Below are 23,602 nucleotides of genomic sequence, written 5' to 3' on the forward strand. Positions count from 1 at the left end.
GCTGGGGTGGTGGTTTAGTCTGTGTGCTTACTCTGAGTTCTGTTAATAATCACAGATTATTGTGTGGTGATTAAACAAGCAACAACAGAAATCCCGTAGCCCCTGAGAGTGCTAGCTGCTGACATTCTGAGATGCTTCTTCCTAAGGTGTTCCTCTGTTACCGCCTCCCCGACCCTTACTGCTGTCCCCCCTGCACAGGGTTTTCTCTTTCCTCTGGCTAATTCCTTTCTGCTTTTCTCCTGTAATTCTCCTTTAACCCCCATAGGGCCAGTTCAGGATAGTCCATCTGCAGTGCTGGGCACATGTGTCTCTCGAGCCCACACATGGCTATGAAGGGGTCGTCATCATCCGCCGCTTTCAGTAGACTGTAATCTCTGGGAATGGCACTTTTCCTTGAACTTCACATTCTGCGTCTAGACTAGGGCCCTCCGTGCTGCCTGGCTGTGTGGCGGAACGGAGAGGTGGCTGAAGAGGTCTTGCTTTGTTTCAGTGGTAGGTCTTCAGTGAACAGAGAATGCAGCAATGTGTCCAAAAGCCTAGATGAACAAAAGGATCAGTAGTTGCCTTCCGGCGTGGAGTAGCGTGACGATGATATCTGTTTAGCACTAATATTTTGTTTCATATGCTCAATACTAACATTAATCCATGTTATTGGACCAAACAACGTCCTTTTTATTACTGCTCTCGCCGTGTGTCCAGTTCTCTGTCATAGACAGAGGATAGACGCTGTGGGCCAGTAGTTTGATGTTTGTGTCCCTGGAAGCAATACAACTTCCATCTCAAAGTGACAGCTGAAACTGAAAGCCGGTACCCTGGGAGGAGCCTTCTGTCATCTAGTCTACCCAAGTATAGGAGAACAATTCTAGATTCTGCCCTGAGAGGAGGGGGAATTGAAATTGGTTTCTAGAAAAAAAAAAGGGGGAGGGGGGATAAAAAGAGATGGCTCAACAGTTAAGAGCACTGGATACTTTCCCAGAGGATCAGAGTTCGATTCCCAGCACCTACACAGAGGCTCACAAACATTTGTGGCTTCAGTTCCAAGGAATCCCATGCCCTTTTCCAACTTCTGTAAGTACATAGTACCCAGGCATAAATGCAGGTAAAACACCTATACATATACATAAAATTAAATTAGAACAAAAATCAAGGGAGGGGGCTCAGGGTATCAAAAGCTATCCCTTGCCTACTTCACAGAATCCTCATCATGAAGGAGTATAACCAGTAGAGGAGCAAAGATTTTTGGGTCTGGATTCCATTCTTGGTGAGTCTTTGCTGAAGTTTGGGGTCTTTCTCACTTCTGCTGGTGTTTCTTTCTGTGTGGGACTGTCCACAGCTACCGAGAGTGACACCTGATTGTCCACTCTCTTTGAGGCCAGCCTCAGGAGCCACCATTTTTCTGTAGAATGCCTTATGACTTTCTGCAACACCATACGAGCTCAAGTTGGTGAGGAGGTGGCCTCCTTCCTCATTGTAAGAATGTGTTTTCTGGCAGGAAATTTTCTGTCAAGACAAAGCAAAATTCAAACCATGTTTGACAGGAATGGATGGTTCCTGTGGCCAGTCCTGATAGAGAGCCATGAGATGGTCCGGGGGTGCCGTGGAGCCCTTCACTGAGTACATGCATGTGCTTTGTTAGTGGGCCACTCGCGGTCATGCAGATGTTCATATCTGTCTACAGGCAGGCCCATGGCAGCTGTTTTTACCAGTAGGGCCAGAGCTTTTACCAGTAGGGCCAGTGCTCTGTGGATCAAGTTCAGACCAGCAGGCCGAAGAGGCTCATGTTTCACTTTCTTTTGACCCTGGATATCTCCACAAATGAGCCACCTGCCGTACCTGGGTGCCGGCGTGAAGGTGTGGAGTGCAGCGGCAAGCCTGCAAGGAAGGCCTTTCTCTGCTTTCTGGTGCACGAAAGGGACGTGGAGAAATCCCACAAAGCCACAAATCCAAGACGTCAGTTCATAAATATGTAAGGTCCCCGCTTAGGTAATAAGCCCGATCGCCCAAACTGTCATTTGCACCTTCTATTCAGTTGAATACAGATGTTCTGTGCCAGAGAAAGGGAGCTGGAGAATGGGGTCTGCGGGAGGGCCAGGCTGACGGCCCAGACTGCTCTCTCTGCTTCAGCCTAACCTATGTGTCGTGTGGGCTCTTTCTCTCAGTATTGAATTAGTATGTGCAAAAAATTAACTGTGTGGCATTTGGAAAAGGGTTGGGGATGAGTCTGGACAGAAAGGCAGGGAAAAAATGTGGCCAGCGTTTAGCTTTTGGCAGCAGCAACTCAATCTATAGATATTTCCATTTTGGTTGCATCGTGATTAAAGCTCTCAGAATCTTAATACAAATCCCGTCAATCACTTGATATTAAAATCTAGCCCTATGGATCAGATGCAGGCTGTGAAGCAGATGTGGAGTGTAAGGGCACTAACTGAGCACCTAACACATTGTAGGCATTTTGTCCTGGGGTCGGAAAATGAATCTAGGAAAAGAACGACCAAGACAGCAGCTGATTCTGCCACAACAGTAAGCCACAAAGTACCTCTTCCCACTAAGGAACACTCTCAGGTCCCACAGAAGGAGAGAACGAATTCTCTGTGACCTTGAGTTTCTGTTTACCCACACTAGCATGAAAGAGGATGGCGTTGTGCAAGTATATGCATATCTCATGATCACCCTTTTTCTAATGACACATATCATAGAAGCTAACATATAAACCTTCATAAAAATGCTTAGGTCTAAAATTAAATAAGGTATTTGATAAAGAATTTTAGAATGATGGTGGCAGCGCACGGCTTTAATCCCAGCACTTGGGAGGCAGAAGCAGGCGAAGCTCTGTGAGTTCAAGGCCAGCCTGGTCTACAGAGCGAGTTCCAGGACAGGCTCCAAAGCTACACTGAGAATCCCTGTCTTGGAAAACCAAAAGAAATTAAACAGAATATCATAATAATGAAAAATAGCAATTGTATCATGGCAACTGTCTGCCACTGTGAAAAGAAATCTCTTATAAAATATACTTTAAAAAAAGAGGCTTATTTTGACTTTTGGTTTCAGAGTCTCAATCCATAGACTTATGACAAGACACAGTATCATCACAGGGAATACAACACAGAAAAAAAAGACACCCTCTTCATGGTGGCTACAAAACAAGGAGGGAGAGAAAGGGGCCGGGATCCCAATATCTCCTTCAGAGCACACCCCAACTATCCCATTTCCTTTATCTAAAGCTCACATCACCTTACCCAAGTCTTTCACACCTTTGGGAAACATAGAGGATCCAGATTATCACATATGAAAAATAGAACTCAGGATTGCATCCCATCCTTACAGCTGATTGGAAACAGTAAATCATGGATCCGTAAATGGGGAGGCATAAGAACTGACTTGGCCCTGTGCTTATAACCTCAGCTTTGTGACTGACAGGGGACATTTTCAATTACAAGACGATAGATTATACTAATATATCTGAATATACTGATATAGCTAAAGATAATATAGCCAGTTCTAAAGTCCTTTCTTGGAAAACAAGGGTGTGGAGAAGAAAGTTGCATAGGAGAGAGAGACCAGAAAAACAAGTTTAGCCCACCTCTTCTTACTTGGAAAAGTCTAGAGTTGTAACCAGGAGACCGTAGGAAGAGTCTGGGATTTCACAGCAGTCTGCGGTCATCTTGTCTTTTCTCTGTGTTGTAAGCTCTCTCTGCCTCCATTCAGTTAGCTGGTTATTAATCTGCACTTGAGAAACCCATAATAGGGAGGAAGATCCCGACGAGCCTTCCGAAGCGCCTGAATTGTGGGATAATGACTTGGATACTTTTACAGTGAGCTGAGCATCCTGGTGACGGCAGAGGAGTGGCCTCTTAACCCTGGGAAACTCCTTAGAGTGCATGCATTTGGCTGATTTTTCAATTCTGGAGAGCAGAATTCTGGGGGAAGGGAACTATATAGTACATTCTTGAATCCCTTGACACATTCTCTCTCTCTCTCTCTCTCTCTCTCTCTCTCTCTCTCTCTCTCTCTCCTTCCCCCTCCATCCCCTCCTCATGTGTGTGTAGGTTCAGGTGTGTGAATATGTGTGTGGAAATCAGAGTATCATAGGACAACCTCAGGCGCCTCCCATCTTTTGTTTAAGAAAGGGTTTAAGGGTTTCTCTGGCCTGCAATTGTCCAAATAAGCTAGACCAGCTGGCCAGCAAGCCTGTCTCCCTGTTCCATCTCACCTTTGCTGAGGTGACAAGGGTATGCAACCACATTCAGTTTTTTATATGGGTTCTTCTGGGATTTGAACTCAAATACTCATGCTTGTATGGCAAGCACTTTATTGACTGACCTCCCTCGAGGCCTCCTGCATTCATTCTTTCACTCAACAATGGTCATTAAGCCCTTGTCACCCACAGGAAAATACTTGAATAAAGATCTTGCTTTACTTTCTAGAGCTTAAAAAGGAAGCATGCATAGACAGTGTCTGTAAGGAATAAGACCGGGGAGCTTAGGCCTAACAATGTGATAAGAGAATACTTTTAGCCTTCAAACTACAGAGAGTTGTTTCCAAGTAACATTGGCAATGCTGGCTTATGCTAGAAAATTTATTGTATGAGCTTAGACTATTCATACTTGTTTTGTTTTCGAAGTTCTCAGCATTCGGTGGGAGAAAATGGTAAAAATTGATATTTGACTTACTCCTCATCTTCATTCTCAGCAAATGCCGAATAAGACTGGAACTAAATTGTTAAATTGTTGTCATTACTTGAGAGTCTCATAAGAACACCTTCAAATTCAAGAATATTGTGGGTTTAATTTCTTTATGAATAGAATTTTGAGAAACAGGCATGGTGATGCATTCCTGTAACCCCTGCATAGTGATGAACACCTATAATTCTAGCACAGTTATGTACATCTGTAATCCCAGCAGGATGGTGCTTGCCTGTAATTGCAATATAGCAATGCAGGGCTGCAACCCCAGCATAGTGATGCATGTCTGTAATCCCAGCATAATAATGCATGCTTGTAATCTCAGTATAGTGATGGAGGAAGGTCATTGGTTAATTAATAAAGAAACTGCTTGGCCCTGATGGGTTAGAACATAGGTGGGTGGAGTAAACAGAACAGAATGCTGGGAGGAAGAGGAAGTGAGCTCAGATGCCAGGCCGCTGCTCTCTGAGGCAGAAGCCATGAAGCTCCGACCCAGGATGGACGTAGGCTAGAATCTTCCCGGTAAGCACACCTTGGGGTGCTACACACATTAATAGAAATGGGCCAGGCAGTGTTTAAAAGAATACAGTTTGTGTGTTGTTATTTTGGGGCATAAGCTAGCCAGGCAGCCGGGAGCTGGGTGGCAGGAACGCAGCCTGCAGCTCCTACTACAGTATAGTGATGCATGTCTGTAATCCCAGCATAGTGATGCATGTCTGTAATCCCAGCATAGTGATACATGTCTGTAATCTCAGTATAGTGATGCATGTCTGTAATCTCAGTATAGTGATGCATGTCTGTAATCCCAGCATAGTGATGCATGTCTGTAATCCCAGCATAGTGATGCATGTCTGTAATTTCAGTATAGCGATGCATGTCTGTAATCCCATAACTCAGGAGACAGGGGCTAGAGCATGGGGTGTACCAGGTGAAGCTTAACTTAGTAAAACTCTGTCTCAATAACATGAATATAATTTTGAGGGAAAAGTCTGTTTTTCCATGCAAATATGAGGGATTTCTCAGGGCACCACTTTGCTCTGAGAACTATCCCAGGAAGAAGCCAAGGAAATATGGACTTGGAGGTCCCCTGGAGAAAAGAGAAACAGCCCTCTCAGCTTGCCTGCCAGCAAGTGATTTCCTTTCTAAAGGTCAGAAATGGAAAAAAAAAAACAATCATCTAATCAAATTGACTTTTAGAATTAACTTTACAAAACACAAATCCACAGCCTCTGGTTCTCAGGGAGCCTAGCAGCGTTATTTGTGTCAACAGACAACTTAGAAAGAAAATCTCACTCCCAAAGGCCTGGCAAAATACATGTTGGACACAGATTAATAATGATGCAGAAAATTAATTATAATGAACACAGCTGTAACATTCATTCTTCGAATGTGTAGCCTGGAAAATAACGTATTACAAAACGGTTTATGTATCACCATCGCCTAGAAGCTAGTAAATGTTAAAAACAAATGAAAAACCCACTCGTTTACTTATTCTTTAAATGTTTGTTTAATATCTACTAGGTACCAGGCACCATTCTTAAAAAAATTTTATTACTCCTTTGAGAATTTCATACAATGTGTTTTCGTCATATTTACCCCTAAATCTCCCCAGTTACTCTCTCACTCCCCAGTTTTGTGGGGTTTTTTTTTGGGTTTTGATAACCCATCAACTCCCACTGGAATTGTCCACGTACACTTTTATATACACACTCCACTGTGGTTGACCTACCAGGAACAACACCCTTAAAGAGTAGACTCCCCTTCTCCCAGCAGCTGTCTGTCATTTGTCCGTAGCTCCTCAGCCATGGGTGGTGGCTCATGAATCCCTTCCCCTCTGCTCTAAAAGGCTGTCTGGCTTGAACTTGTGAAGCAGACACAGCTGCTGTGAATTCACTAACTCAGCTTTCCTGCGATGTCCAGAAACATCCTCAGTTCCACCCTCCTCCTCACTGGCTCTGACAATCTCTCCGCCCCCTCTGTCTTTGACTCCTGGGCCTTGGGGAGGGAGCCTGATGTAGATGTCCAGTTTGGGGTTGAGTAACTCAGCTAACACTGATTCTCTGTGCTTTGAGGAGTTGTGAGTTTCCCCGGTAACCACCATCTGCTCACACATAAACTCCTCTGATGAGGTCTGAGGGATGGACTCTTCTATGGGGAGGGAAATGAATTTCGAAGGTAGCTTTGAGGCTGTGTCCATTTAGCACAGTAACTGTAGTAGGTCCACACCGGTAGGTACCACAGCCGAAGTCCTTACCCTGTCAGAAGCTGCACTGGACCAGACTACACAGAACATCAGCACTGGCTACCTGCCTCTTCCTTTGGAGCGCCATGGCATCAGTGGGCATGTGGATAGGGAGATGGAAAAACAAAGATCCTGGATAACCCGAGAAGTCTCAGTTTTAAAGGACCACCTTAAAAACTAGGAAACAGAACCGTATCTCCCTGACCAATACAAACAATCATTTTTCCCCCACATACAGTGAAGATCCTATTAATGTATCCCGACAGGCTTGTTTTGAATCATGTACAAGAGCATCCCAAAGCAGCCCTGCAGGGCCTCTGCACTGGACCAATCCTTAGATAAAAATTGCTTCACCTGGACCAGTGTTTCCAAACTCTGTCATGGATGAGGAGCATGGGGGGACTCTAAGGTTGATCCTGTCAAGAAGAATTGCAGCTAGATTCATGTCTTCTGTAATGTCAAGGTCTTGAGCTAACTCTGTTTATCCTCCCAGCAGTTCATGCATTCATCCATGCCCTTATCCATATATATGTATATATCCGTCCATTTGTTCACATATGTGTAGTATGCATTGTGGGCTAGGCAAATTGGGGAAGACAACTATGGAAATGAAAGCTGGCTTGTGACCTTGTAGAGCTCTGGCCAATTGGAAGAAGTGGTATGAGCTCCCTCTTGTGTCCTCTTTCTTGTGGTGACTATGAGAGGCATGGTAGTCAGGGTTTACCACCTTCATGACCAGTACGGACAACTTAACCCCAGTGCAATATGGGAAGCGATACTGGCCACACTCAACTTCAGCGTGGGGCAGCTCTGTCAGTTTATGTAACACAGGCTTTGGTTTCTGTACGCATTGATCTCAAACCATTCTTTCTAAGTGCCCCCAGGACACAGCTTACATTAGTTAAAGTAGACAATCAGTTTTCTTTTTCCTGGTCATTCTTGTCTGAGGATTACACTGGCAGAGAAGAAACTCGATGGAGTAAGTGATCTCTTCCAGTACCCAAGGCGAGGGACACAGCATTGATTTCGTGATCTGGTTTTCAGAGTGTAACAGTGGAGTAAGGAGAAATCTTCCTGACATCTGACTTAAGCTGTAGATGACCACAGTTTACCAGTTCAAACAAAAGAGTCTTCTTTTCTGACCAGCCCAACCATCAGGGTAACCAAACTCAAATTCAAGATGACCAGGAACCCAGATTGGCATGCATTAATGTCATAGTCCATTTGTTTGCTGGTAAACTAAGAGCTTACTCAGAGAAAAAGGGTTTGTGTTGGCTAATTTTTTTTCTTTTGATTTATTTATTTATTTATTTAAGATTTATGCCTCCTCCCTGCCACCGCCTCCCATTTCCCTCCCCCCTCCCCCATTAAGTCCCCCTCCCTCGTCAGCCCAAAGAGCAATCAGGGTTCCCTGCCCTGTGGGAAGTCCAAGGACCACCCACCTCCATGCAGGTCTAGTAAGGTGAGCATCCAAACTGCCTAGGCTCCCACAAAGCCAGTACGTGCAGTAGGATCAAAAACCCATAGCCATTGTTCTTGAGTTCTCAGTAGTCCTCATTGTTCGCTATGTTCAGCGAGTCCGGTTTTATCCCAGGCTTTTTCAGACCCAGGCCAGCTGGCCTTGGTGAGTTCCCGATAGAACATCCCCATTGTCTCAGTGTGTTGGCTAATTTTATATCAATTTGATACAGGTTAGAGTCATCTGAGAGGAGGGACTAGCCCAATTAAGAAAAGACCTCCATAAAATTGGGCTGTAGGCAAGCCTATTGAGCAGTGGTTCTCAACCTGTGGGTCATAACCCTTTGGCAAACCTCTATCTCCAAAAATATTTATATTATAAATCCATAACAGTAGCAAAATTACGGCTATGAGGTAACAATGAAAATAACTTTATGGTTGGGAATCACCACAACATGAGGGGGTCACAGCATTAGGAAGGTTGAGAACCACTGTTGTAGAGCATTTTCTTAATCAGTGATTGATGGGGGAGGGCTCAGCCCATTGTGGGTGGGGTCATCCCTGGGTTCTATAACCAAGCAGGCTGAGCAAGCCATAGGGAGCAAGCCAGTATGCAGCACCCCTCCTTGACCTCTACATCGGCTCCTGCCTCCAGGTTCCTGCCCTGCTTAACTTCCTTGAGTAATGGACTATTCTATGGGAGTGTAAACCAAACAAACCCTTTCCTTCCTAACTTGCTTTGGTCATGGTATTCACCACAGCACTAGAAACCCTGACTAGGGCAAGGATTAAAGCCAGGGCCCCTTTTGCGATGCTCTTATTACAGCCCATGTATCTAGAAGCTTCTGTGGAGGAATCTCCTGAAACACATTCAGGGTATAGCTTTCATATTAACAGTTTATTGTAAGAAGAGCAAAAGCAAATGTTTGCTGGGTGTTTCTAATGCTAGAACCTGTCCAGAGACCACACACATGTGTCAACATCTGCCCTCTTTACGTCAGAACAGGCTGTCCGACATGTTCTGCTTTTGACAGTCTGTTCCTAGATGTGCCATCAGGACATCAATTTAATTTCCTCACAATGATATCAGGCCCGGTGATTCATTTTTAGCTAAGCACTCAGTGTCAGAAAATTATAGGAATAATTAACATGGTGATAAAGTTAAAATACTACTTTAAAATAGATATGGATACTTAAAATAGCATAATTAGGGCTGGGGAATGGTTCAGTCGGTAAAGCTCCTGCCATACATGCATGAGGAACTGAGTTTGACCCCGTCTCCAGGCTCTACATATAAAGCCAGGCAGGAGTGTGACCCCAGCATTTGTGGAGTGGACCGAGACAAATAGAACCCTGAAGGTCTCTCACTGGCCAGTCTAGTCAGACGACCCTGTTTGAAGAGACAGAGGTGGGGAGGAGTCTAGGGAGCATGCCCAGTGTTGATCTTCACAGGCATGGGAGCGCATCCCTGCACACACACACAAGCATGTGTACGCCACACAGATAAACATAAAAATAAAATCGTGTGATTGTGCTTTAATTCTGGAGCGTACAAAGGAACTGTTCAACTTGGGGATCTAATATCTAAGAATGTCCCCAGAAGAGTAATTGACTTTGCGTTTTATACACTTCACCCATCCACACATAGTATGTCTGCTAAGATAAAGGCCAGTCAAGTACACAGATCAATGAAATCTGGGTCTCTTGGTGGAGTTCACTAGGGAATTTTCAATAAATCTTCCTTTTATTTTAATTGATTTCACTATTTCTCACTATTTGTTTCCGAGTGGTTTCCTTTCTCCACAGCTTCACTTAATCATTTGATAATTCTTCTCAAAGGTACTAAGTAACTATTTTATATGACAAAGAAGTAATACGAAAGAACATGAAAAATTAGTTGATCAATGAAATAATACATGAGCGGACTCCATTGCTTCATCTTGTTTTTAAATTCTTTATTTCTTGGCCTGTCCCCTGCCCCCTCCCTCATTGCCCATCTCCCAAGTGCACTGCACAGGCTTGTGCCAGAGCATGACCCCAACAACGTGAACCTGACTCTAACAACAGGAGATGCAGCGGTAGAGAGACTGGCGGGAACAGTGGGGAGGGCCTGTGGTGAGTGCTCCCTCTGCTTCCCGTTGATGGAGATGCTACCCGGACCTCACTTCCTCAGGCTACTTCTTCACCTACCTGCCAGCCCCCGCTGAAACGATCAAATAAGCGAGTATGTGTGACAGAAAGCAAATTATAGGTCTTTGTAGCAGCGCTGGCACAGATGTGCAGAAAACATTTCCCGTTGTCTTTCCGGTTGGGCCGTGATCACTGGAGACTCTTCTTGATTTCTACAGTAATCTAACCTGTGGCTCCTGCTCCATGGGGACTGTCTTAGCCCTTTGGTAAAACCAGACACAGCTGCTTCGTTGCCTCTGTTCTAGAGCACAACACATAACTGATACATGCATGGCTGTGCACAACACATCTGCCGTAGGTTTTAGCCATCAGTGTGAGCTTCATCCCAGCCGGCTTTAGAGTGGTTAGGCTGAGGGAGGTTGTGTGGTAGTTCTTGCTCTGTTGTGAACAAAATATATAAGAGAATACTTTAAAGGAAGAACAATTCATTGTGGCCCCTAATTTCAGAGGGTTGAGTCTATGGTCACCTGGCCCTGTGTTTCTGGGTCTAGAGTGAGGCAGAACTTCGTGGAGATTGTGTGTGTGTGTGTGTGTGTGTGTGTGTGTGTGTGTGTGTGTGTATGAAGGGGGACCAGAAACAAGGTACCCCCAAGGACTAACCACCACACACCTACTTCCTCCAGCTATGTCCCACCTCCTAGTGTCTCTAAGATATCACAACCAGCTGAGGTCCAAGCCCCTCACACATGAGTTGGGGGGTATTTTATAACCCAATCATAACAAGGACAGTATATATTCCAACCTCTCAGACTCCAGCAGGGCTGCTGAAGCACCAGCAATCTGTAACAACTGTCAGGAATCTAGGGCAGTCCAGCCTTGCTGCGGAGACCGGGCTGAGTCTGACCCACTTCTTGTTCTCTTCATACAGTTGCCCATGTGGAGACCCCATTCCGACTGTGTGCACTTGAAATACCTTCGGTAATTATTTCTTCAGATTTCAACTTACAGTAAATAATTTTGAAAATAAAAATACTGCAGGGAAGAAAATTGGCCTCCTTTAGCAAATGAAACTTATATTCAAATTTAATTAACCAAGAAACCCTCAAACCCAGTTAGCATGTCACCTCGCATTGACAATTAATTAGTTTTGCTCTGAAAAAAACTCTGCAGGTATTGAGCAAAGAGTTCTAGATTTGGCTTTGTTTTCTCTGCCAGCCCTGCCCATTTCTAGTTCTCACGCCTTGACGGCAGTTTGCAACTTCAGACAACACATTATCTCCAAAGTGTGCAACCCCGTGTCAGCTTTAAATGTCACAGAATGAACATACAGAGGGATGGGCATGACACACTACAGCTTCAACCGTGAAGACTTTAGGAGTGAGCAACATGACCACTTTCCAAGGGGATGGCTGCCCTTGGTCTGTAGGTGGGTGGCCTGATTCTGGTAGATCATGGAACATCTTCCTTTTAACTTTGCGTTAGCATATGGATAAGTGATTTAGCCCAGTGTAATGAAAAGAGCATTAAACTCGTCAGAACCTTGAAGTCAGATTATCTGGAATATGCTTGTTCCTTGAAGGAATTTTAATTTTGGTTGGGCAGTCCGTATGCTGATAAGACACATATACATCTTTTATGAACAACGACTCAGCAGAAAAGTCAAGTACTCCATTCTCCAAGGAGCAGCTGTAAATTCACTTATGTCTGTCTTTCTCTGCCTGAAATTTATAAACAATCTAAATAACAATCTAAATATCATAGAGACAATGGTGTCTTAGTCAGTGTTCTATTGCAGGGAAGAGACGCCATGACCATGACAGCTCTTATAAAAGAAAACATCTGATTGGGGCTTGCTTATAGTTTCAGAGGTTTAATCCGTTATTCCCAGCAAGGTGACACACAGGCAAACGAAGGAGGTTAGTGTTCTCTATCTGGACCTGCAGTAGGCAGCAAGAGAGAGCCATGAGCCTGCCTTGAACTTTTAAAACCCCAAGACCCACCACCCCTAGTGACGCACTTCCTCCAACAAGCCCAACCTACTCCAACAAAGTCACACCTCCTAACCCCTCCCAAGGAGGGGCACTCCCTAATGTCCAAGCATTCAAATATAGGAGCTTACGATGAAACCACCACACATGGTTTCATTAATTCCATTTAATATGGCTAGCCAATTTCCTATTACTCCTTTTCAGAAAAGTTAGCAGTAATGTTTATTAACTAGAACCATCTCTGTCTGGCACTGGGTGGGAGCTGTAACCTACATTTCCAGTTACTTAGGTCTGGTGTTCACGGCTCTCACTTGTGTGTCGAGCCAGGCTTGCACGGGTGTGCCACAGGAGAGGGTAGGAGAACGCCAAGTTTTCTTGGTACTAACCATGTTTGGGTCTAGGTAGATAGAACAGAAAGATCTGCAGGCGTCGGGGTGGGCTTCTGAGCAGAAAAGTTATGTATTAGTTTCATTGCTGTTGCCATGATAGAATATTCTGACAGAAGCGACTGAAGTGTTAGTTCCAGGCGTGACAACCATTACCGGCAGTTAAATCAGGTAACTGCTAACACTTCTTCTTTTTTGTAACTCATAATTTTCAATACAAATCCCTCCTCTGATTGACTCATGGCATCGGGTCAGATGGAGATGGTGACGTAAGGACAATGCTGTGGGAAACCATAAAACTTCCGCTTTCAGCACTACTTAGAACTCCAGGCTGCTTAACCTTGAGACTTTCGTGTGCTGCTTTAAGTCCAAAGGCTGGATTGATTAAGAACAGTGTGGAGGCTGGAGAGGTGGCTCAGCGATTAAGAACACTAACTGCTCATCCTGAAAACTCCGTTCCCAGCACATGTCGGATGGGTCACGAGCACCTGTAACTCCAGCTCCAGGGTTTCTGACACCCTCTTCTCCACTCTGTAGGCACACACACACACACACACACACACACACACACACACACACACACTGGAAAATCTAAAGAACTCCAGTGTGGCTCTATGCTATTCCTCCAGCAGGATGCAAAGCTGTCAGACAGGTCTGGGGCCGCAGAAGAAGGTGAACACGTGGTGTCCGTCTTCAGTGAGTCCACAGTGCAGTGAGGGAGACGACACCAAAACAGAAGACCACACTACCAAGGAGCCTCTGGGTCAGGGCTGACCCCTGATTGTCTTTTTAAGATGTGTTGCTTTAAAATATCACTTAAATAAGGCTGTATAAGGCTGTTGAGGTGGGTAGGGTCGATTCGTAAGAGAAGAACAAATGCACAACCATTCTCATGACAGGCTGCAAATGAGATTCACTCGCAAAACTCAACCCATTTTCAAGTTGTAATACATCCCCTGTAATATTTTAGGGTGATATTGTTGGATAGAAATGGTCGGCCATGTTTTGCCTCCTAGCAGAAAATGTTTTATCTGAAGCCATGACATGAATTATCATTCCTAATGAAATGGATTACTTGCATAGAAATCAGAACAACTCCAAGACCCATATATATATTGCAGTCTCTGGGTGACATAGAAAAGCCTTTCCTAACAACCAGTTAGGAAACGGAAGTCGATGGGGTATGGGATGAGGTGGGCGCTTTTGTTCCTGACTGTGGGAATTCCAAAGTGACAACGTTGTATTTCACAGCGAGGCCAGGACGCTTTGAAATTGGTGTTATTTCAACATGAGGCATCGCTGGTGTTTGCTACACCTGGATGGCGTAACTCATAATTTTCAATGCCATTTCCAGAGGGTCCGCCTCGAACCACGAACTCTTGCCACCTCTGCTCGCTATTTGTCATCTGTTTTATTATCTTCTCTCCCTGTGTCATTGACTCCGTGGATTTCCTGGGAATGCCGGTAATCTGTCATGTCATTGCTCATTATCAGAGAGTCTTAATCCTCCAAGCCTTGACATATTCTATAACGGCACAAGAGCCCTAATGGCGTCAGCCATTTTTACAGTAAATTGTAACTTGGGTTGTCCTTCACACACTGATGGAGGCGATTTGACGGCCACAGTCTGACTCCTAGGTCAGGACCCCGTCTGGGTAGCAGGTGTGGCTGTGTGAGGCTCTGTCATTTTTCAGCTGATCCCCCACCCATGCATTGTCTGAATTGGGTTGAGTAGACCTCGAGTGACCTGTTAATCTGTATAAACGCTTTCTTCACCTTTCTGAGCATTCCACCCTTGAACGCCCCTCAGATAAAATGAGATATTCTCGGGGCGTGCTTACATGTTCTGGGCAGAATCACAAAATGAATAAAGGTCCTTAAAAACATCCTGTGAAAGGAGAGTATTATGGGAGGTTGTGGGAGGGAGATGTGGGGGAGAACCTTCTAAAGCACACTTTGTTTGAAAAATGCCATAATAGTATCTAGTATCTGTATGCTACACTGAAAAGTAAAAATTAATAAATAACAAAGAAAAGTTTCTAAATTAAAAAAAAATGACTGCATTGCCTTATTTTTTTTCTGGCCAACCTTTAAGGAAAGTTGTATTCTTTTTGAATCTAGTAATTCTTCAAATATGACGGTCTATATTATAGTAATCAATGGACATCAAATATGGTAGGCTCCGGTATAACTCTCTTGAGATACACTGAGGATTTCCATTTAATTGTTCTACACTTCTGAAAGTCCAACATTGCCATCTAATAAATAGCCTGTTGTACAAATGCAATAAACAAGAAAAAAAGTCATCCCTAACTTTCCACTTTGATTGACAGCTGAGGCCTAAAATGACCTCCCTGTTTGAACCAGCTAAATCCATCCTATGAGTATTGATAACGTTTTTCAACTTTCAACTCAGTGGACCTGGCCATTGAGAATAGGAGGCAATCACATGGAGATCACATCAGTTCTAAGCTGATTCCTGTGGAAGGAGAGCACAGAGGTAGTGAGGAGGGATGGAGAGCCCAGAGGGAAGAACCACACCCAGCCTGAGCATCCTCCATCTTTCCTCACAGTGACAGTGCCTAGCATGGTGCCACTTTCTAGATACAGGTTCAGTGAATATTCACTTCATCCTGTAGGGAGATGATATTTTTCCTCGAAATAAGCACTGCGAAGTTCATGAAGTTAATGGGTAGTTAAAGAGGTGCACTGGGGTGAATACCTTCAGGAAATATGTCACGCTGTCCTTCGTTGGAACAAGACAGGTAAATATGGTCTTTTAGGATTATTTTGCTATTTGAAAATTTGTTTAAAAAACGACAACTCACCTGTTTTCCCTGATATGGGGGAAGGACTTGCAGAGCATGAATTTTGCAATACGCACTTCTCTCCAGAATGTCAACCGCTTCGATTCTTTTGTGACCGCCTCTCCTTTTATGTCCCCACATAATGCCATTATACATGAGTGATCTCTAAACTTTAACCTTCTCCTATCTGTGTGTCATTGAAGCGCTATATAAAAAGAGCTGAAGCAGCTGGTCTCCTCAGAATTGGAATATAGAAGGCAGATCAGAGAGCCAGTTATAATGATGTCAGAATTAAAGTGCCATTGAGGAATGCATGGCTAGAAGGGATATCCTATTCATTTCAAATTTCTGAAATTTTCCTAATATGAATTATACACACATTTTACAAATGAAAGAACTTAAAATTTGACCCAAAACAGTTCTTTTTAATCAAATCTAGTTTTTCTTAGTGGAAGCCAGTGGGGCTTTCCTAAGTGGACTGGCAAGTCTAATTGTCTTTACATTCAGTCTCTGTGCTGCAAGACACAGGAAATCGCCTGCCTCCTCCCTGCATGTTTTCCTCTCTGATATTCCTTTTAAATGGTTTCCACCCACCACTTAGACACTTGCAGTGACAAAATAGGAGGCTGATTTATCAAGAATAGGCTCTCTCACTTTTAGGAAAATTCCCTTCTAATTATAAAGCCAATATGCGTTTATGTTTCACCTAGTGTTTTGCTCCGATAGATTTTTGTCACACAAATCTAATCCCTGTTTAAAGGTGATGAGGTTCAATGCCAGGGTCCTCCATCGAAACTCAATCTTAGCTCCAGTACTTGTTATGGACCTCTCTGAAGTACCCTTCGTTGGTACACTAAGCCCTTGATGACATCTTAAATAGTTTCCTAAAAGAGCCTTAAAAGCAGATAGTGTTTTTTCTGAGTCTTACTGGGGACAAACCAAATTGGTAACAGTCAATGTGATGATGATAATAATAAAAAAAAGATAATGATTTGCCAAGCACTATGTGAGCACAATAGTCAGAATTTATGCAGTTTGCCTATTATTACCTACTTAGTATCTACGTTAGTCATTTTTCTCATTGTTGTAATAACAAAATACCCTGACAAAGGTAATTTATGGAGGGTGTGGCGTGTCCATCATGGCGGGGGATATGGAGGGTATGGCGTGTCCGTCATGGCGGGGGATATGGAGGGTATGGCGTGTCCATCATGGCGGGGGATATGGAGGGTATGGCGTGTCCGTCATGATGGAGGGATATGGAGGGTATGGTGTGTCCGTCATGATGGAGGGTATGGCGTGTCCATCATGGCGGGGGATATGGAGGGTATGGCGTGTCCGTCATGATGGAGGGATATGGAGGGTATGGTGTGTCCGTCATGATGGAGGGTATGGAGGGTGTGGCATGTCCATCACGGTGGGGGGGTCATGGTGCCAGGAGCGTGAGGCAGCAGGTGACATTCCTACAGTCAGGAAGCAGATGAATGCTGGCCATCTGCACACTGTTCTTTTATTCAGCTCAGGCCCCTGGTTTATGGTATGATGGCATTCATGTTGAGATGGGTCTTCCCACCTCAGTACACTAGATAACCCCTCACAGGCATCCTAGAGACTCGTCTCTGAAGTGAGTCTAGATCTCTATCTAGTTCTGGCCAAGGTGTCAGGAATATTAACCAGCACACTGTCAGAAGAAGCTGCTCAAACTGAGGTTAAGGTTTGAAGGGCCTCTAGAGCTGGCTTTGTTTTGTGCTAAGTGGAGTCTTCATCTAGGATTCAAAAGGAAGCCAGTGAACATAGTTAACACCCTTGCTTGACGGGCACTTTCTTCTGTTTATCATCTATTTCTCCTTAGTATCTTTTAGAGATGGCCCTTCTGTTTCTACCATGCCCATTGCTCTTTTTGCAGGAAACTAAATAATACAGCTCCTGGGTCAGCCATGCTCCTGTAGTGACACCTTGCATGGTAAAGGGTCACTCCTGGGAGCACAGTGAAGGGTCACTCCTGGGAGCACAGTGAAGGGTCACTCCTGGGAGCACAGTGAAGGGTCACTCCTGGGAGCACAGTGAAGGGTCACTCCTGGGAGCACAGTGAAGGGTCACTCCTGGGAGCACAGTGAAGAGTCACTCACGGTAGCACAGTGAAGGGTCACTCCTGGGAGCACAGTGAAGGGTCACTCCTGGGAGCACAGTGAAGGATCACTCACGGGAGCACAGTGAAGGGTCACTCATGGGGGACCGGTGAAGAGTCACTCACGGGAGCACAGTGAAGGGCTTCTATTGGGAGCACGGTGAAGGATCACTCACAGAAGCTCAGTGGAGGGTCACTCACAGGATCATGGTGGAGGACCACTCATGGGAGCACAGTGAAGGATCACTTGTAGGAGCACGGTGAAGGGTTACTCACAGGAGCACGGTGAAGGTCACTCACGGGAGCACAATGAGACATTACTCACAGGAGCACTAGCAAGGTGTCACTACAGCAGCATGACTGACAGGGGAGCTGTCTCGCTGTACAGCCCACCCAAGTATGGGTGGTGACTCTGAAAGCTGCATCTCTGGGATGCCTACGATTTGCAGTGAGCATTATGAAGTCTTCTCTCCCAACAGCTGTGTACTGCCTAGATAACCCAGGAATGGGTCATATGAGTTCCCTGAGCTTTATGAGCCTCTCTCTCCCTACAAGAGGAAGGCTTCAATCCTGAGGAAAGAGCCACACAGCAGAGTGAGCTATTCCTTTCTGTGGCTGTTACTAGGCATCCCCCCTAACAGTGGCTCAAAGTGACAATGATTATTTATTAGCTTTTGTGGTTTCTGGGGCTTGGAAATTCAGACAAGAGGTGACGGGTGAGGTTTCTGTCTACGCCTTGATATCTGAGACCCTGGCAGAAAATGTGACAGAAATCATCTAAAGGGCAATTTACTCATGAGTCTGTCCTCTGGAGTCCACACATGTGACCCAGGCTTCCATGTAGCCTTAAAAAAAACCACATCGCCTTTGGTAACTCAACCTTGAAAGTCACACAATAGTTCATTCATTACATCCTGCAGACCAAGGCAACTTCAAAGTTCCTCTCTGGATCCAGGAGGAGGAACACGAACCCCACCTCAACAGCGGAGGTGCTATGGTTTAAGAACATATTGATATAACCATCTTTAAGTCTTCTGTCATGGGCAGGGTGAATGTGTGGATAAAGTGATATTTCAACCATGTGCTTCTCTCCCTGGGGGCAGGGCTAGGAATGGGAGGTGGGAATATGCTAAGAGTGTTTGAAGACTAGTAGGGGTGGCCTAATCTTAATATTTACTGCCTAACCAATAGATGTCAACAAATCACTAAACATTAACAGATCAAAGGGAGGAGTGTGTGGTGAGTGAGAGGGAGCACGGGAGTCGGAGGTGGTGAGAAAGCCTTGGGCTTAGTTTTAGTTATAGCAGATAAAGTTTGAGGAGGATTCGGTGTGTTGCGTGAGACAAGGTCTGGGTGCCTGGACAGGGGGTTGTTTTATTCCGAGACAGGGAGGCGTGAGTGCCTACAAGCTGTGCAGAAGGCGATGGGCCCTGTAGTCTTAGGGATGGCAAGTTAGTGACGTTTATTACTCAAGGGGAAGTGCTGAAGAGGCGTTTGGATAAATAAATAGCAATCTCTGTGGCTGAGCTGGGTAGAACGTTAGGAGAGTCACAGGCTGAGGATGTGATCTCCGAAGCCAACACCAGTGGCTGCACACAGAAGTAGGGACCAAGCCCTGTGTCTCCTGTGAAAAGGACACTGGAAGAGAATGGGGTGTCTTGGAAGCTTAGGGGGCAAGGATGCAAGCATCTTTGGCTCTGACAGGTCCAGGCGGGGGCTGAGCCCATGACAGCCATTATGCAGTTCTCGGTAACCATCTGAGCAATTTCAGAGGGCTGGGGACAGATGCCCAACTGAAAAAAGCTTGCAGAGAATGGAAGGAAGGGAGTTGGTGAGAGGCTGACAGGTGGCACGTGCTGGGATTTTGGCTCAGACGAGTCAGGACAGCACCACGGTGAGCTGCGGAAGTGTCACGTGAGCTTTAGTTTTCCAAAAGAGACAAAGAACTGAGGGCTTGTGTGCTGGATGAACGAATCTAGCAGAGAGTGGAGGTGGGGCACGGAGGAGGGACACCCCTGCGCATCATCCTTGTGCATGCCTTAGTTACGAGGGAGCCCGTTTCTTTAATCTGTGGCTCGCATGAGATGGGCATACCTGGCAGAGACACAATCTCTTCTAAGCTGTTCCTTGGTACCAGTCCTGCCCCAGGTGATGGTCGCCGGTGGGTGACCACAGTCATGGTCAGACTTTCTCCACTCTGCAAAAAATCCTGATATAAGGGAATAAGTACACCTCAGTGCCCCCAATACACACACACACACACACACACACACGCACACACACATACACACACACACTCACACACACACACACACACTCACACACACACACACACACGCACACACACACACACACGAGTTAAAGGCCAGTCAGGGCTATATAGTAAGACTGTCTCCTGCCCCCATAAAAGTCCCGTATATATCTATATATTTCTATAGAAAGACATGACACGCTATATGAAGAATTAACTCAGAAATAGTCTAACAGGACGTGTGCAATGTCTTTGTCTCACACCACTGCCTTACTTCTGTCTTTTCTATAGCAGGATTATCATATCTTACGTGTTGCACTGCACCTGGATGATGGAAGATGTGGTGTGAACAGCCAGTGTTATTGTTGATGCTGACAGCCACACCCTCCTACTTGTCCCCATCTGGACCTTTCTGTGGCCCTTTGTTACCTTGACCCCCTCCTTCCTTATACTTGCCTATAGATAGCGTTTTGTCCTTACCGCCTGCCCTACACAAGAGCCCACTGTCCAGCGGAGCAGACGATAGTCTGTGCCCCGCGCCTCACTGTAGTGAATCTTCTGGTTCACTGTTTCTCATGCCAGTTGCTTTACGTCTCTCCAGTGCACTGGGGGTTGGATCTTACTTCCACAGCTAGAGCATGCCCCGATTGATCACTACCAGATTCTTCATCTGACTGGCTTTACAAGGTGTAAGAGTTTTTAAATGAGCCCGCATGGTTCTTCACAGTTGGGCTTATGCCAGAGAAATTGGGGTGGGGGTGATTAACGGAATAGGTGCTCCATATCCTCCAAAGGTGACCGGCTTCATTCCTGTCTGAGTGATGTGGAGGACAAGCCAGTCCTTGTAACGTGTGATCTTAGAGCCATGTGGTTGTATAGCTCTGTTCTCCTGTCTCAGTGATTACATAGCTTGTTAACTAAGTTCTCTTGCAGCGCAGGGCACTAAGAATGAAGACAGAAGGGATAATCAAGGGGATCTTTAAGAGAAAGGAGAGCAGTAGCTAGTCCCGTGCTTCTGATTGTCACATCATCTCCTCCTTATTGTCCCCATGCAGAGCTGCCCAGAAGTTAAACCTGTCATCCAAGAAGAAGAAACACCGGCCCTCGACGCCGTCTGCTGCGGAGGCTCCCCTCTTTGCTACCAGCTTCAGTGGGGTCCTGCAGACCTCGCCTCCCCCGGCCCCACCCTGTCTCCTGAGGGCCGTCAACAAGGTGAAGGACACTCCTGGCATGGGCAAGGTAGGTGCCAGCTGTTGCCTCTACTGTTGCTTCCGCGCATGGCGCTCTGAGCAGGTTGGGAAAGAAGAGAACAGCTGTGAGCTCTCGTTTGCCAAAATGAGGAGGGGCCAGGAATGAAAAATTGACACAACGAAGTTGGTTTGGGGGTCACAGTGTTCATGCTTTCTGCCCTTTTATTCGCTCAGGATCAATCCAGGACTGAAAATAATCATAGAAAAGTTTAGAAATAAACACCAAAGAAGCTCATAACAACTTTTACTGCTGAGCATTGCTATAGTTAGAGCTCACTGCTGTTCCTCTCTTACTGTGTCTGATGTTTCAATGGAACTTTATGTGGGGACGTGACACAGATTTGTGAGGTCTGTCCATTTCTGCCGTCATAGACTGTCTTGGCAACCAGAGACCGTCAAGTTTTCTTTGGCTGTACAAATTGCCTCGTACATTAAGTTGGGGATCTGATTTGATTTGGGTAGGGAGGGAAAATGGCTTTGCATTGTTGAACAGGATCATAGCCTTTTCAAAAACAGAGAGACAAAAGCCAGAAGCAGAGCCATGGGGAAACAAGTTGAAGATGAAACCACTCCTTAATTTCCCCGTATCATTTCCAAGTCTCTCTCCTTTTCAAAGAAGCGGTGACTCCTGCCTATGAACCAGACCTCCAGTATGAGCTCTGGAACTGTTTCAGCCTTGCCTTTCCAGCCAAGAAATGCACTTTGGAGTCGTCACAAGGACTTAGAAAGACGCAAGGGAAGTCTGTTACAAGATACTGCCAGGCTACATAGATGATAACTTTATTTCTAAATGTCAACTCTTAACTCTTTCTCTCCCAAGATAAACGTCTGGGTGAAGTAATTCACAGCTTAATCTTCAGTGAAGAAATAAACTGGGACTTATAAAAATATGCACTTGGAGAGATATGATGATCCTATTCATTATTTTCATCAGAGTACAGATGTACGGAGAACGTGGAACCTGACTTTGGCCTTGGCCTTTGTCTCAGAAAGTAGCCGGTCATTCTGAAGAAAGCAGAACCACACTCTGTAGTTTGTGATTTTACTAATTCTTTTTCTTCTTGACACCAAAATTTGGTTGTGCTCCAATTTATGGTCTCCAGATGACCATAGTCCCTACAGAATGACCTTGTATCCTGTGTCTAGTCTCCTTCATTCTCTTCTTCCTGGTTCTTCTCTTTCCAGTGGGCACCCCCAGTACCACCATCCCCCGGGGAAAGCCTTTACTTCATGATGCTCTTCCCCAAAGCGAATTGATTTTAAAATGAGGTTAGACAGAGCAACGGTCACTGTAGTAGAAAACACCCAGTTCTGGAATTTTCTATGGTGTTCCTCAGCAGACGAGTGTTAACTGAGAAATCTTTCGGTCCAGAGGTTAAGGCAGACCTTGGGCAACAGTCTGCAGGGGCTTCTCCATGTGCATACCATGTAAAAGCCAGTGGAGGCAGCAGAATGGCCCAGAATGTCTCCTCCAGATTGGGCATATGAGGGTGGGAACCACTGAGAAAGGACTATAGTGGGGACATGGTGGCTATGAGATGAGCTATTAAGAGGTAGGTCTAAGTGACTGCAGGGCTTCTTTAATTGTGGTAGATGCACACAGTGCAAGGTGACCCATCACGTACGTGTTTAAGTGTGCGAGGACATTTATTTTGTTAACGTGTTGGGATTCAGTGTTGGAGATGAGTCATGGGGGCAAGGTGAAAGCCCGCTGTCACCTCCTCTCGCTCCTGTTTATAACTAACAGCCCACTCTTCTTGACTACGAACATTTATATGGTATCTCTTAGGAATGGTGTCAGATGCTTGAGCATCCCCGGTGGCCCTATCTAGGACATGCTCAGTAGAACCTGTCAGATATGCTGCCGTCATCCCTCACTTTGGCCTGACAGTCTCTGTGGGCGTTTCTTCAGGTGGGCCTAGGCCTAAGCCTCTGCCTAAGGCCCCCTGTGCCCTTTGTCCGTTTCCCTAAAGGACTCTGGGAATTCCAAGATCCAGGTGACAAGGCCCGAAGGTCAGGGACCATAACAGTGGAGAGAGTTCTTGTACCCGGCAGTGACGGAGCACTGTATGGATGTTCAAGAGCATGGGGACAGTCTGGACTTCGCTAGATGTAGCATCTGTGGGTAAGGGCGTCCAATGCACACCCATCCCTGGTAGTATACTTAGCAGATCATACGTTTACCGTTTGAGAATAGAGGTGTTGTCTATCTTGCCCATTTGCAATGCAGAAATCAGCCAAAGACCCGAGTTTGCCATGGAAATGTCATGGGCATCAGCC

General features: G+C 45.4%; 1 protein-coding gene across 1 annotated transcript in view; it reads left to right on the forward strand.

Annotated features, from left to right (window-relative positions):
• LOC121435781 (kinesin-like protein KIF26B) overlaps positions 1-23,602 on the forward strand; it is a 162,806-nt gene that overhangs the window by 37,330 nt on the left and 101,874 nt on the right. The window contains exon 2 of the mRNA XM_041635243.1: positions 21,128-21,311. Coding sequence (XP_041491177.1) covers positions 21,128-21,311 — 184 coding nt within the window. The remainder of the gene's footprint in view (positions 1-21,127; positions 21,312-23,602) is intronic.

The sequence above is a fragment of the Microtus oregoni genome, unplaced genomic scaffold (genome assembly GCF_018167655.1).
Source record: "Microtus oregoni isolate MIOR12 unplaced genomic scaffold, Mior012 000047F_ref0000412, whole genome shotgun sequence".
In the NCBI taxonomy this organism is placed as follows: domain Eukaryota; kingdom Metazoa; phylum Chordata; class Mammalia; order Rodentia; family Cricetidae; genus Microtus; species Microtus oregoni.